The sequence below is a fragment of the Pempheris klunzingeri genome, chromosome 11, assembly GCF_042242105.1.
Source record: "Pempheris klunzingeri isolate RE-2024b chromosome 11, fPemKlu1.hap1, whole genome shotgun sequence".
Classification (NCBI taxonomy): domain Eukaryota; kingdom Metazoa; phylum Chordata; class Actinopteri; order Acropomatiformes; family Pempheridae; genus Pempheris; species Pempheris klunzingeri.
In genome coordinates this window covers 14,263,627-14,277,330 of record NC_092022.1, presented here as the reverse complement: position 1 = coordinate 14,277,330, position 13,704 = coordinate 14,263,627, and the positions used below count along the sequence as shown (strand labels likewise).

Genomic DNA, 13,704 nt, shown 5'->3' with positions numbered 1-13,704 from the left:
CTGTTTCTTTATTAAATATTGTTACGTTGTTATAGCATTATCATTTCTACCCTTTCCTAACTACACATATACCTACAAATGAAACCTTTTTTAGTAACTAGGTCAGGAAAAAAACTTAACTTCACCCTCCTGGCCATGAAGAAATCTAGAATCCTTACCAGGTTATCAAACACCTCACCTCTTCATCCCAGCAGTTCAATGATTTACCTCGATAGGCTTACCCATTGATAAGAGCTAATACAACAATTGGGTAATAACATCCTATATTTGGAAGTCTCACATAGGGTTAATGGTAGATAAATCACAAGATAGCAGTGACATTGTCTCTCTGAATATTTGTTTTTGCTCAGCTCACTTATTCTTTCTTATCTTGTGCAGCATGCACACATGTAGGTTTCTCTCATAATGTTTTTGTGCGTGCCACCTTCAGCAGGTGCTCCCCCGCATTTAGAAAACACGAGTGGAGTTTGAGGATGAAAATTAAATATCATCCTTATCGAAAATGTTACTTAGATGTCTTTTATGAAACATTGATGAAGCATCTACAAATAACACTGGCTGGTCTCCATTTTATTTATTATTTCAATAACCAATGAGCAGCCACCTACGATGGGCACAGAGGTTCTTTAACAGTAACATTAAAAGTAAAACCTACATATAAAATTTATCTGGACCAGAATCTGGAACAGAAAGAATAACATGTAGGAATTTAACTTCAACTAAGAATATAGATATAAACATATGATCTTTGTTTAAAGTGTAGATGAGCTGAGGTGCAGTTGTTGTTCTCTCAGTTCAGGACTACTTATCCTTCTGGCCGAGTCATCAAAATGTTCCCGGTTTTAACAGTACACATTTACATGTTTGTGACAGCGACCAGGGTTAATATGTGCACAAATGTTTCCTGTTAACGATCATCTATAACTGTTAGTCATTCCAGTCTGTGGGACAGATGTTCCTTTACGTCAAATGATTGTTTTGCCAGTGGTTGCTAGAGAAAATGATAATAATACCAGGAGAGGCTTGGAAATGCCTTAAACTAATTGCATGTTTAGAGAAACAGTGTATACCACCTGCTGCTCTACGTCATCCAAAGCCAAAATGAAATACAAGACAATAAAGAAAACAACTTCACAACTTTATTGGTCACTGACATCGGACATTTTGTCTTCGACTTCAACTTGACTCCTTAACTTCAACCACTCCTCCTCAGTGAAAAACATCCAATCAAATCATGAATCACTGAGGACAACATGTTAAACGTGAGACATTAATGATATACAAAAGTACATATCACTGTTATCCTGAGTGCAGAATTACAATTATAACTGAGAAGTTATATATGGGGCCCTTTTTAAATATAGAATGTATATGGAAAGACATGTATATTGTATATTATATATTGTGTTAGACCTGTTTGAGGATAATCCGCTTTATTCACCTCTTTGGTTTGGTACTTTCTATTTTATTTAGCACTAACACTTAACATGGTATGAATGAGAGGAAGTGACCTTAGATGAACACAATCAAACAGAAGTTACTTTGGTTTTATGGGATTCAACTTTAGACAAAGGTTTTTTTGGACTGCCAAGTTCCATAAAGCATATTGGCCAATACCAGTGGTGACAAGCATCATGACATGAAAAATATTGTTGCTTTATATCCTGAATAAAGAAATCTAGACAGCCATAAAGATAAGATGTTTGTCAGTCTGCCTGCATTCACATAAACCTGCATGCTGTCTGTTCAGCTGACAGCTGACTGAAGTGTCTGCTTTATAAAAGAAAAAATACAATACAAGCTAATGTTTAACTTGGAACTAAATAATTATGACAAAGTATCCGTTTTCCATATGCATTAAACAATGTTTGTCAATTGCAGTGTTTCAGTGTGTTTGTCTCGTGTCACGTTTTTACAGTTTTGACAGAATGTAACAGTTACAGTGTGAACCAAAGTTCAACATTTCTACAGCTGTTTTCAATAAGTTAACTTAGTGAAAGACACACACGCACACACACAAACAGACAGACACACATGTCATCTCAGGTGTGTGTACAGAGGGGACATGTGGGGGGTGGCTCTTATAAGGACAGGAAAGGAACAGTCACTCCCACAGGTCAAAAACAAGCAGTGTCAATCAGTATAGAGCAGCGAGGAAGCTTCACTCTCACCACGCAGTGTCTGGCTTTTGTTGTGCAACTCTAACTGTCCTTTCCATTCAAGAAGACCGCCAGGCAGGAAAAGAGGAGCTCAAAGAGAAGCTGGCTTTACAAAGGCTCTGCTGAATTTGGTCAAACAGACATGGACATGGATGACAAGGACTGTTCAGCTGGGGAGTACTTTGTGCAGAGGAAGGTCCTGGATGAGTTACGTTTGGATGAAGTGGCCCAAAAAGGGACGCGTTCCGCTAAACCAACCGTGGGTGAACGGGTGAAAGAGACCCTGAGGTAAAAATAGAGTGGAGAGGGCACAGAGGAGAGAGGTGTGACAGGCAAGAAAAAAAACAAAAAACAAAGAACTGGAAAACGCAGAGATAAACAATGACACAAACTGGCAAAAAGCGTTTGAATGTGAATGCATGTTTGCATGACAGTGCATGTGCTGTTTCTCTAACTGCTCACTCAGCCTATTAAGTGACTTATGAATGGGTGAATAAGTCATGAATGAGTTTGTGTGTGAGGATTCAGATTTATGTCTATGGGTCTTTAATTGGTTAACTGTTTTACTATCTCTAAGCAAAATAGGCTGACCAGTAGTTTATTCTGAGTTTAACGACAATGTGTGAGCAAAGTTCACAGTTTTATGTGCTTTAAGCAATCACAATAACACAGGACATAATATTATATAATATAATATAATACACTGTTGCCCATAAAGTTGGAATAAAATGTTTTTTACCTCTTCTCATGAAATGATTGTGACAATGTGATTTATTCTTGATAAATAAAGTGTATATCTTCTCAACTTTATTGATCAAACTCTTCCAAACATATCACTGTGAAACTTAAACCACAATTAACCTTTGCAAACTGTGTATTCAGGCTTTAACAAAATTGGGGGTATTGAACAATTATTCCAACTTTATGGGCAACAGCGTATTTCCAATTCAGTTAATGAATGATGATCCAGTAGCATTGCAGGACTCTCATGTTTTTGATGTAACAAGTTCCTGAATCTCATTTTATCGCAAAACACCTACACTGTACCTCTCAGAAGAAATGAACTGTAGCACTGTGACATGCTGGCGCTATCCAGTGTGTCACTGTTTTACAAGGCCAGCTGATAAAAACTGTAGCAGGTGTTACAATTCACAAATCTCATTTCAGTGTATCTAAATTTGCTTATTTTTCTAAATTAACTAGCAAAACTGCTTTCAAAAATGTTTTGAAAATGTCCCTCGTCAACAACAATAATAATAGAAGTAATTACATTAAAATGTATTATTTTCTTTACCTTGCACATGATCGAGGGGATTAATGCTAAAAGTCGATACACAAATATTTTTTTCTTCTCAGGTTGACACACACTCTCCTTGGTGAGACATTGAAGGAACAATTAAAAAGTCAGATTGTGTGACCTGTAATATAGAAATGTTTTGGGGTGGCTGTTGCAGGTGTTCAGTGCCCAGGATGAAGCAGATCATGCTGAGCAGGGTCCCTGTTCTCGGCTGGCTGCCTCACTACTCCTTCAGAGAAAACGCCACAGGGGACCTGGTCTCTGGCTGCAGTGTGGGCATCATGCATGTGCCACAGGGTTTGTATTCATGAACATGTACAGCAGAGACAGCTCAGAGTTTATCCACTTCACACCTGTCAATTTAATGGAGTAGTTTGAGATTTGGGGAAAATGCACATATTCTCTTTCTTGCCAAGCCAATACGAAGCTGAGGAGAGGGTTATCTTAGCTTAGTGTTAAGACTGCACACAGGGGAAAACAGCAAGCCCAGGTCTGTCCATATGTGACAAGTCTTGTTTGTTTAACCCGAACAAAAAGTGTAAAAACAACAAATTGTGGTTTTAGTGGAGTCTCCGCTTGTTGCCTAGCAACCTCAGTGATGGCAGGACTCCAAGAAAACTATGTTGCATTTGATTTGTTTAAAAAAAGTTCTTATGTTTGCTTTTTTTGTATGGATTAAACAAAACATAACATGCTAATTTAGTGAGGTTCAGTGAGCTGGTGTTTGCTATCATTTAACAGGGCCAGGCTAGCCGTTTCCACCTGCTTCCAGTCTGTATGCTAGGCTAATCGTCTTCTGCCTGAAGCTTCATATTTAAAGTACAGATATGGGAGTGGTATCTTCTCATCTACATCCCTCCGCAAGAAAGCAAATAAGTGTATTTTTTACTATTCCTTAAACGTTTTAAATAGCCAAAATGTGTCCATCCCAACTATCAGTATTTGTTTTGAATAAGGGACAGATTTTTTTTTTCACCAGGCATGGCATACGCTCTTCTGGCTTCCTTACGCCCTGTGTTTGGCCTTTACACCTCCCTCTACCCGGTGCTGGTCTACTTCATCTTTGGTTCTTCCAGGCACATCTCCATTGGTGAGTGAGACAGTGTGTGTGAAGGCACGCATTAAGAACATGAATAAACTCATCCTTGCTTGTGTCTTGTGTATGACTATGTGTCGTGCTTTGCATGCTCAGGTACATTTGCTGTGATCAGCATCATGATTGGGAGTGTGACAGAGAAGCTGGCACCAAACAGTAACTTTGTTGTAAACGCCACTAATGGATCAGGAACCGTGGACTATGATGCACGAGACGCATACAGAGTACAGGTAGCATGTTCCCTCACCATCTTGGCAGGAATCTTTCAGGTAAGTTTGTGTATCCAACCTTTGGACACAGGCACTGACCAACTCTTTAAAGTCACATTTCACTACTTTTGACTAACTCTCTCTGCCTCTCTTTCCATCCTAAGATACTGTTGGGTGTGGTGAAGTTTGGATTTGTGGTCAACTACCTGTCTGAGCCACTTGTTCGTGGCTACACCACAGGATCTGCATGCCATGTGTGTGTCTCCCAGCTCAAATACCTGTTTGGAGTCACACCAGATCGCTTCACTGGTCCTCTCTCCCTTATTTATGTGAGTATGTCATGCATTACACAGTTCATTTAGAGAACACATTAAATATTAAAGTTTGGTGATGTTTATGAAGTTTATTGGGACAGAAGTATTGATTCAGCCTGATGTGTCCTTTCTAACTAACTAACTAACTAACTAACTAACTGTAGTTTTACACCTTAATTCTGAATTTCTTATTCAGAAATTACACTTTTAAAAGCCGAACACAGTCACACATAGGCTTTCACTTAACTCAGCTGGTCACATCTTTACTTGAGCTGAAGTGAGGTTGGGCTCTGCAGGGACTCACGTGAGGTCACCAAACGCTCCGTAATAATATGCGTGTTCACGGTGCAAGTTGGTCCGTTCTCACCGCAAATTCACCAACAGGAGAGCGAGGAGGATGACATTCAAGTACAGTTCATACATGCCCACAGACTCCTCAGAGAATGTCTCCACATAAAGACTGTGTACGGGTTTAAAGTAAAGTTTATTTTATGGGACTAAAATAAGGCATCAGGATTACCGTTGGCAGACACAGAAGTACAGTGCACCCAGAGGCACAAGAGTTGTTTAACTCTGCACTTTGTTTGGTTTGAGCTTTGCAAAACACAACACAGTTATTAAAATCAAAAGTAAATATCACAACAGAAACCTGTTCTTTGCTATGTCCCGCTCCTTGCTTGAGGTGTATTCAGATATTCCTTTTGGTGCTCTTGACGAGTATCCTCCTCAACTCATAAAAACTATAAATAAGAGTCTCAAAAATGTATAAATTGATGAACAGGGTAAATAAAGTAGCCAGTGGGCTTCCCCCACTTGCAAACAGTAAACAATGCTGTTTACCTGGTTTGACTTTCTCCCTCTGTTTGTCCTTCTCTCCTTCACTTTTTTCCACACAGACTCTGGTGGATATTTGTGGGCTGCTTCCTCGGACTAAAGTCCCAGAGCTGGTGGTCAGCCTGGTGGCGCTTTCTGTTCTCATTGTGGTCAAAGAAGTCAATGCGTGCTACAGACAGAAGCTGCCCATGCCCATCCCCATAGAGCTCATAGTGGTAAACCTCACCTCACCTCTTCTCTCTCTCTCAATTACACAGCAAGTGTGTTTATCTAATAGTCCACCAGCAGGGGGCATCTTCACCACAGTAATCACACTGGACTGAAGGACTGATGACCTTCTTTTACACTTGCCAAGATGAGGGCTTGCATGAGCTGAAAATAATGATTTACCCCACATACTGAACCAACATTCCTTGTGCCTTGTTTCAACAGATCATAGCTGCAACAATCATCACCCACTTCTGCGGACTTACGAGTAAATACAACATTGATGTGGTAGGAGAGATTCCCAGTGGGTAAGTCCATCCTTGGGTGTTTGAGTGTGTGGGAAAGAGACAGAAAGAGACAGAGAGGGGGAGAAGTGAGATTCAGGGCAGCTTAGTGCAAAACTGTTTACAAGATCACAGATTCATTTCCTGATTGTCAGATGTTGAGCTGTTGATAAGATTAAGTAACGCTCCCAACAAAGAGACAGACTCACAGTGTGTGTTTGTGTGAGTGAAAAGCTTCTGTTCCTGTAAAAGTCCATAAGTGAGAGTCAACAGGATATAATAGCAGATTATTATTATATTATATATATTATCTACTTTTCTGTGTATTGGCCTTTCATTTTAGGTAAACAACAGCTTTAGATATTCATGGAATGCTATTATTTTTGTGGTAAAAATTAAGATATAAGGTCAGTAGTGTTTCTAAATCATTGAAAAGTGAGAGAGATGTGTTTTCAAACATGATTACCGCCTGTGCTGAGTACAAGACTGGGGGGGCAACATAGGGTCACACATGCTGCTGGAGTTTGAGACATTCACCTGCATTTAGCTAAAGCAAGCAGCTGGCAAGAAGCTTATTAGTTACATTTCTTTTAATGTCAATGTCAGTTTTTAGTAACTTCTAGGAAGTTGTGAGCTGTCTTAAAGCCCTGAACTGACTGGATGGATGCCTGTCTGTCAGGCCGTACAAGGTAGCAGCGATTAACACTTAAAACATTCATATTTTCCTCCTGATCCAGGCTCAAGGCCCCTCAAGCTCCAGATGCCACATTGTTCTCAAAAGTAATAGGCGACGCTTTTGCAGTGGCCATTGTGTGCTATGCTATCAACATTTCCCTGGGCAAAACATTTGCCCTCAAACATGGCTACAAGGTGGATAGCAACCAGGTGAGGCACTGGCACACGCACATAAGCCTCTGAATGCACAAAGGGACACTCACAAAAACAGCGTGGTACTCACAAACAGCTGCGAGAGTTATACTTAGAGTCCCTGCTTGACTCACTGCTAACAGAGAGGAGTCAAACTTTGGCCTAATATTAGACTTCAGTCTCTGCTCGCTCACAGTTGGTCATGACTGTCACATCAGTGGAAAAATTATTGAGGCTGTCCTGGATCAAGCAGCACCCAACAGGAGGGCCACCAATAACTTCACAGAGCTGTTTTTTTTTCTGTATATATTAATTTCAGGTGCTCAGCTTATTTCAAATAAATTCAATTCTGGAAATTGCTATTGGCATGAATTTTTCAAAAACAATAGATTCTTTCATCTCAGATTCAGATTGCAGCCATGATAGTGTGACAGAAACACAAAACAAAAGTGGTTTCATGCAATTTTTCAGTTGTTACCCTCTCTCGTTTCCAAAGCTATTAAAAACACATTTATTTTTCTGTAAATGTAAATACAAATTGCAATTTTCCATTTGTGAAATGATTTCCAAATTCCCTGTCGTATATTTGAGCAATTTAGGAAAAGAGGTTTCTCTTGTTTCTTAATAGTCCCCATCAAGTCATTTTATGCTACATCAGTGTCTGAATTATATCCTAATAGTAATGACAGACGGAAACTGAATCGTCTAAAGCTCTTAAGGAGTTTTCCTAAGATGCATTTAAGCCAGTAATTATACAAGACCATTTCCAAATGTTATAATGCCTCATATTTCTCCCACTGTATGATATCATGTTCCAAAGCCATCCTGGATTCATACCACAGCGGGACACATACATAGCGCACATAGTTGCAGTTCCAGTAAATGTATTTTGCAGATTATGTGCACACGATAGATCTCCACTTGTGCTTCTCATTCACAAGTGTGCATAAATGGGATCACTGATACTGTGATGTGAGTGTCTGTGGACGTACAGTACGTACAGATATGTACAAATACTCAGATCACACTTATGTATCACTCTTTTTGTCATGGAGAGGTTTTCTTACCATCTTCTTATTATTCATTCTTAATGCCAGGCAACACCCTGAAACAGACTGAACTGCACCGTTTTCCCATGCTAGTACAGGCCATGTCATCACTTTTATTGGAAACATTATAAATGTTCCCCTGGAAATAGATAAACCGAAAGGGAGAGCCTCCAACAGCTTGTGCTTTTTCCACAATTCTGTTTTTCACAGACACGTGTAGACACACAGAGGTGTTTTTTCAGTCTCTTATTCTTGTCTATAGCTCACAGACTTATTCACAGGCACACACACACACACACACACAGTTGCAGAGGCATGTGACTGGGATCAGCCTCTAAAAGCTGGCCTGCTAAATAATTAATGCCCAACAAGCTTTAAGCAATCAAGTGTGTCTTAAATATGCTTGGCACAGCTCCCAGCATGGCAGTCATGTGTTGACATGACCATGAAGTTCATGAACAGTACACTATGTTACTGACCTGAAGATTAAAAGACCCGAGACACATGTAGACTAAAGGCCATAATACTGATATCAAATGTTATTATCAACATCAGAGGTAATCTGTTTCTTAGCCTAAATGTGGATGTTTACTTAAATTTGTAATGTCACAAGTGTCTTGCTATTTTTTCTTTTGCAGGAGCTGGTTGCTTTGGGCCTTTGTAACACTATTGGTTCGTTTTTCCAGTGTTATTCTGTGAGTTCCTCCTTGTCTCGCAGCCTTGTCCAGGAGAGCACAGGGGGAAAGACACAAGTAAACACACACATAAGACACACATACACAAACAGCACAAATACCTCTGATTACATTTAATTCTTATGTTCAACTTGAGAAAATGTATTGTACTATAAGTGTGTGTGTGTGTGTGTGTGTGTGTGTTTTGTAAGGTTGCGGGAGTGATTTCGTCTGTCATTGTGCTGATCACAATTTTGAAAATAGGCTCTCTCTTTGAAGATCTTCCCAAGGTAACACTTTTTCCAATGATGTGTATGTCTCTTGGCAGTGAATTTATTAACCAATAAGGCTGTGGGTCCATCTATACAAATAATACATCTTTGTGTGTGTGTGTTCCTCAGGCTGTCTTATCCACAATAGTGTTTGCGAATTTGAAAGGAATGTTCAAGCAGTTCATGGACGTGCCTATGCTGTGGAAGACCAACAAGATTGATTTGGTATGACGAAATCCACTTTAAGAGTAATTCTGCCTGGTTAAATTTATACACTGTGAACCCGCTGACTGTCAGTGTTCGTGCTGCCCTCTAGCTGGTGTGGATGGTAACATTCATAAGCACCATTCTGCTGAACCTGGACCTGGGTCTGGCTGTTTCCATCAGCTTTTCCATGCTCACCGTCATCTTCAGAACACAACTGTAACTACACACCGCTCGTTATTAGTTATTGATGCATATAGACAAACACAAGAAGACATCTTGGTTAGATTTTCACAGAGATGCTGTTCAATTCTTGCGGAAATGATTTTTGTTTTAATACCTTTCAGGCCCCGCTACTCTATCTTGGGCAAAGTGCCAGGCACTGACCTGTATGTTGACATTGACACCTACATGGAGGTAAGAGTCTTTTAATGAAAAAATTGCACATGTTCGATACCATATTTATCCACAGACAGTTAAAAAGTTAGCTCACCCAAAATATGAAACAAAAAATACATTTTCTCACTTACCACTTGTGGTATTTAGCTAAGTAGATAGCTCTGGAAGATTTTTGTCTGTAAAATGGCAATGATTGTTTTTCCCCGACAAAAGTGACCCAGTCCTTTAATCTACAAAGTTCACTATCAACAGTTTTAATCTGTCCGTTGTAATCACACTAGCAGCATGACTTTAGGAATGAGTCGGTCTGTAAGTCCACCACTTTGGTCCAGACTGAAATTGGATTATTGGTTATGAAATTTGATGCAGATTGCCTACTTTTCCTGTAGCAGTGTCAGTAGGTCAAAATGTTCTCTAATCTTGAGAAGTATCTTAACGTCTACCAGATGGACACAAAATTCCCAGAGGATGAATCCTAATGTCTTTCGGTCTCCTCCCTTTTCCTCTAACACCACCATGAGGTTGCATTTGTGGTTTTTTTGAGAGAAATGTATATCGAACACCTGAATGGATTGCCATTAAATTTCTTACAGACATTCATGACCACCTCAGGATTAGTCATAATAACTTTGGTGATACCTTCACTGTCCACGTAGCACCAACATTAGATCAAAATTTTGACATACCTGAAAACTACCGACATACTCATCAACCAGACGTAGGCTACGTTGTGTGTAGGGCTAATTAACAAATGGTAAGCATGCTAATTGACTAAACTAAGATGGTAGACATGGTAAACATAACTGCTAAACATCCGCATGAATTTGGATGAACTGACCCTTTACAGGAAAGAGTTTGAGTCACTAAGTGGTAGAAGAACTCCATTTAGTCAGACAATACCTGAGGGAGGTGGACAGTGCAAATGAGAGCAGAACAGGGTGTGAACTTGTGAACTCTTCTACTTCATGATGTCTCCCTGCAGGCTAAAGAGATTCCAGGAATTAAAATTTTCCGTTCATCCACAACTATCTACTACACAAATGCTGAGATGTACTTGGAGACCCTGCAAGAGAAGGTGTGTGCATGTGTGTCCATGAATGTGGACGTGTATTTGTGTGCAAGCTTGCATTTGATTACAAGATGTAATCCCTGTCCGCCGTCTGCATCAGCGTTAATTGCTTTCATTATCTCACTCTCTTGTCTCACTTTCTCTCCTCTCTTTTTAATGTGATGCTTGGCTCTTTGCGCAGAGTGGAATTGAAATTGGGAAGCTGCTGACGGCAAAGAAGAAACAAGACACAAAGCTGAAGCGTCAACAAGAGAAAGAGAAAAAGAAAGCCAAAAGGGAGGAAAAGAAACAAGTATGATATCCTGAATGACACATTTACACAAATTATGGGTTTGAACTGATAAGTCACTAATGGTTATTTCCACTTTTTCTGCTTTTCGCAGAGAAAAGCCGTCAGCCGCCTCTCCAATGGCACATTCTCTTTGAAGGAGTCAGAGATGAATCAGAACAAAGACTCTGCTGGACTGGAGGGACTGAGTCAGGGGCATTGTGTAGCCTTAAGCCTGACAGAAACCTCAACAAATGGCCTTAGTAAAGGCCAAGTAAACTTGGCTTACCAGCATGACAGAACAATGTCAGACTCAGATTCAGACGCAGGTTGCCACGGTGATGACAGCATCACCCAGGTGTCGCACCACAGCGATGACGCAAAGGGAAGGGCAGGCAGATCAGACACGCACAGCATCATCTTGGACCTTTCGACGACAAGCTTTGTGGACACAGTCACCGTGAAGACCTTGAACAATGTATGTGTGTGCCAGGATCTGTGTGTGTTGACATTATTAATGTAATCACCAGTGTTAAACTAGCAAATAAGTGACAAGAGAGGACATGCATGGTCATAGAATGCCAAAACATGAAGTCATGTCTGTCTTTCCCCCCCAGATATTCAGGGACTTTGGAGAGATTGATATGGACATCTATCTAGCCGGCTGCCAAGGTGAGCGGCACACCAGACAAAACAGAGACAAAGTTAATGTCCTTAATGTGAATTCGAGGCACTGAAGCTTTAGATAATGAATGCGTCAAGGTCTCAGCCTCAGTGGCGCCACATTGTTCCCAGTCGAACAAATCAGTCAAACATAAATATTTATGTCTATCATCGCAAAATGCTTTCCGTCTCATGCATTCATAAGGTTGCTCATTGTCATGCATGCCTCTCCGTGTGTCTGTGTGGTCAAATATTAGCATGCGTCGTGGAGCAGCTTGAAACTGCAGGTTTCTTCTCAGAGTCCATCCCAAAGAGCAGGCTGTTTGTCACAGTGCATGATGCAGTGCTTCATATTCTCAGGAAACTGGGACAGACAGACATCGTGGTCGTGAGTTCATCCCTATGAATATTAATGACATCTCTGAGCTCTCTCTGCTTCACTTGTCACTCATCATTGCTGCAATTTATTCAGAAATGTGCGTATATTCAGCCCATAAATCAGTCTCATCTTTTTCAGGATGTGTTCTGCAACACTCAGATGTAACCAGCAGAGGTCAGACTGTTCTTCTCTCGCCATCTTCCTCCTCCTCCTCTCAGGCTGCTGGCTGTTTCATTGCTCACCATTGGCCGTCATTGTCTCCTCCTACTTCAGTGGGGGAGAATGCACCACCTTGACATGGCGGCTGGTTGTCATGGAAATACAGGGAGCCGTTGCTGTGGCAACAGGCTTTTTATGATATCTTCTAATGAGATAGCCAGCAATACGTCACTGCAGCTCTCTCGCTCTGGTGTGTGAGAGAGACAGAGAAGGGGCGGGGGTTGAGTGGGAGAATGTAACACTGGACTAATAGGAGTCTGTATTTATAGCCTGTGTGAGAGAGTAGAGAGTGAGTGAAAGGTTGACTGTAAGGGGAAACTCATGTGAGAGGTGCTGTTGTGAACAGGCGCGCCACGATGTGCATGCATATGTCTGTAGATGGGCCTCCTGTTCTTTCACAAAAAGAAATACAAATGTCTTTCCACAATGAATCAATGAAATGTAAATATTTGTCACTGATATGGCCGGACCATTACAGTTCTCAGTCCTTACCTTACCGCTCCTTTGCTCCAAAAGCCTGCAAAAATGAGCTGAATTGCAGATTGGTGTCACGTTTCAAAACAGCAGCAGCTTAAAACATGTTTGTGTGTATTTCTAGCCTGTATTCACACGTCTGATTCCTCTGACATCTTGCGCTCGCTTCTATTTATGGGATCCAGTGTCACGTCATCATCTACTATCATGACTGTCACAAGCTGCGTATAATACCGTACTATATGCTCCCCATGTATTGTTTGGATAGCCTACCTAAAGATATTTTTTACTTTCAGAAAAGTCTGTTTAAAAGGTCTGCAAGAAAGGGCCATTCACATGTGCAGTTATAGAAATTGGAAATATGACTTTCCTAATTGCATTAGCTCATGAGTGCTTTTCATGATGTCTGGGTTTCCCATAACAAGGGTCAGACATCACAAATAAATTATCAAACTGCAGAAAACACCGATATGTGTGTCAGGGATCTTCAAATTATTGGCTCCTTGCCGAAGTCTCTTCTATGAAAACAATATCAAGTGTTGTAAATTACAGAACACACATATTTCCTGCCCCTGTGCTTACTGCATACCCTTGTTCTACCTAACTGATAACACTTTTAGTTGTCTGTGAAATGTATAACTATCTAATTAGTTTATTTTTATACAAGTGCAGCATATTTAATGTGATTGAACCTTTTGTACATATCTAGAATATGTTTTATGAATAAAGTATGAATGAGACCATGTAAATAAAGAGTCATAAAAACA

The 13,704-nt window shown here is 40.4% G+C and overlaps 1 protein-coding gene across 1 annotated transcript; it reads left to right on the top strand.

The window, feature by feature from the left end:
- Nucleotides 1-2,099: 2,099 nt before the first annotated feature.
- Nucleotides 2,100-13,704, top strand: slc26a6l2 (solute carrier family 26 member 6, like 2). Its single transcript, XM_070839213.1, has 19 exons — nt 2,100-2,447; nt 3,614-3,753; nt 4,436-4,546; nt 4,649-4,821; nt 4,926-5,090; nt 5,972-6,124; nt 6,342-6,424; nt 7,138-7,285; nt 8,955-9,068; nt 9,203-9,280; nt 9,392-9,487; nt 9,579-9,685; nt 9,814-9,883; nt 10,848-10,940; nt 11,116-11,226; nt 11,318-11,680; nt 11,820-11,874; nt 12,123-12,253; nt 12,383-13,704. The coding sequence occupies exons 1-19, from the start codon at nt 2,302-2,304 to the stop codon at nt 12,407-12,409; spliced, it is 2,364 nt and encodes a 787-aa protein (XP_070695314.1). The 5' UTR covers nt 2,100-2,301; the 3' UTR covers nt 12,410-13,704.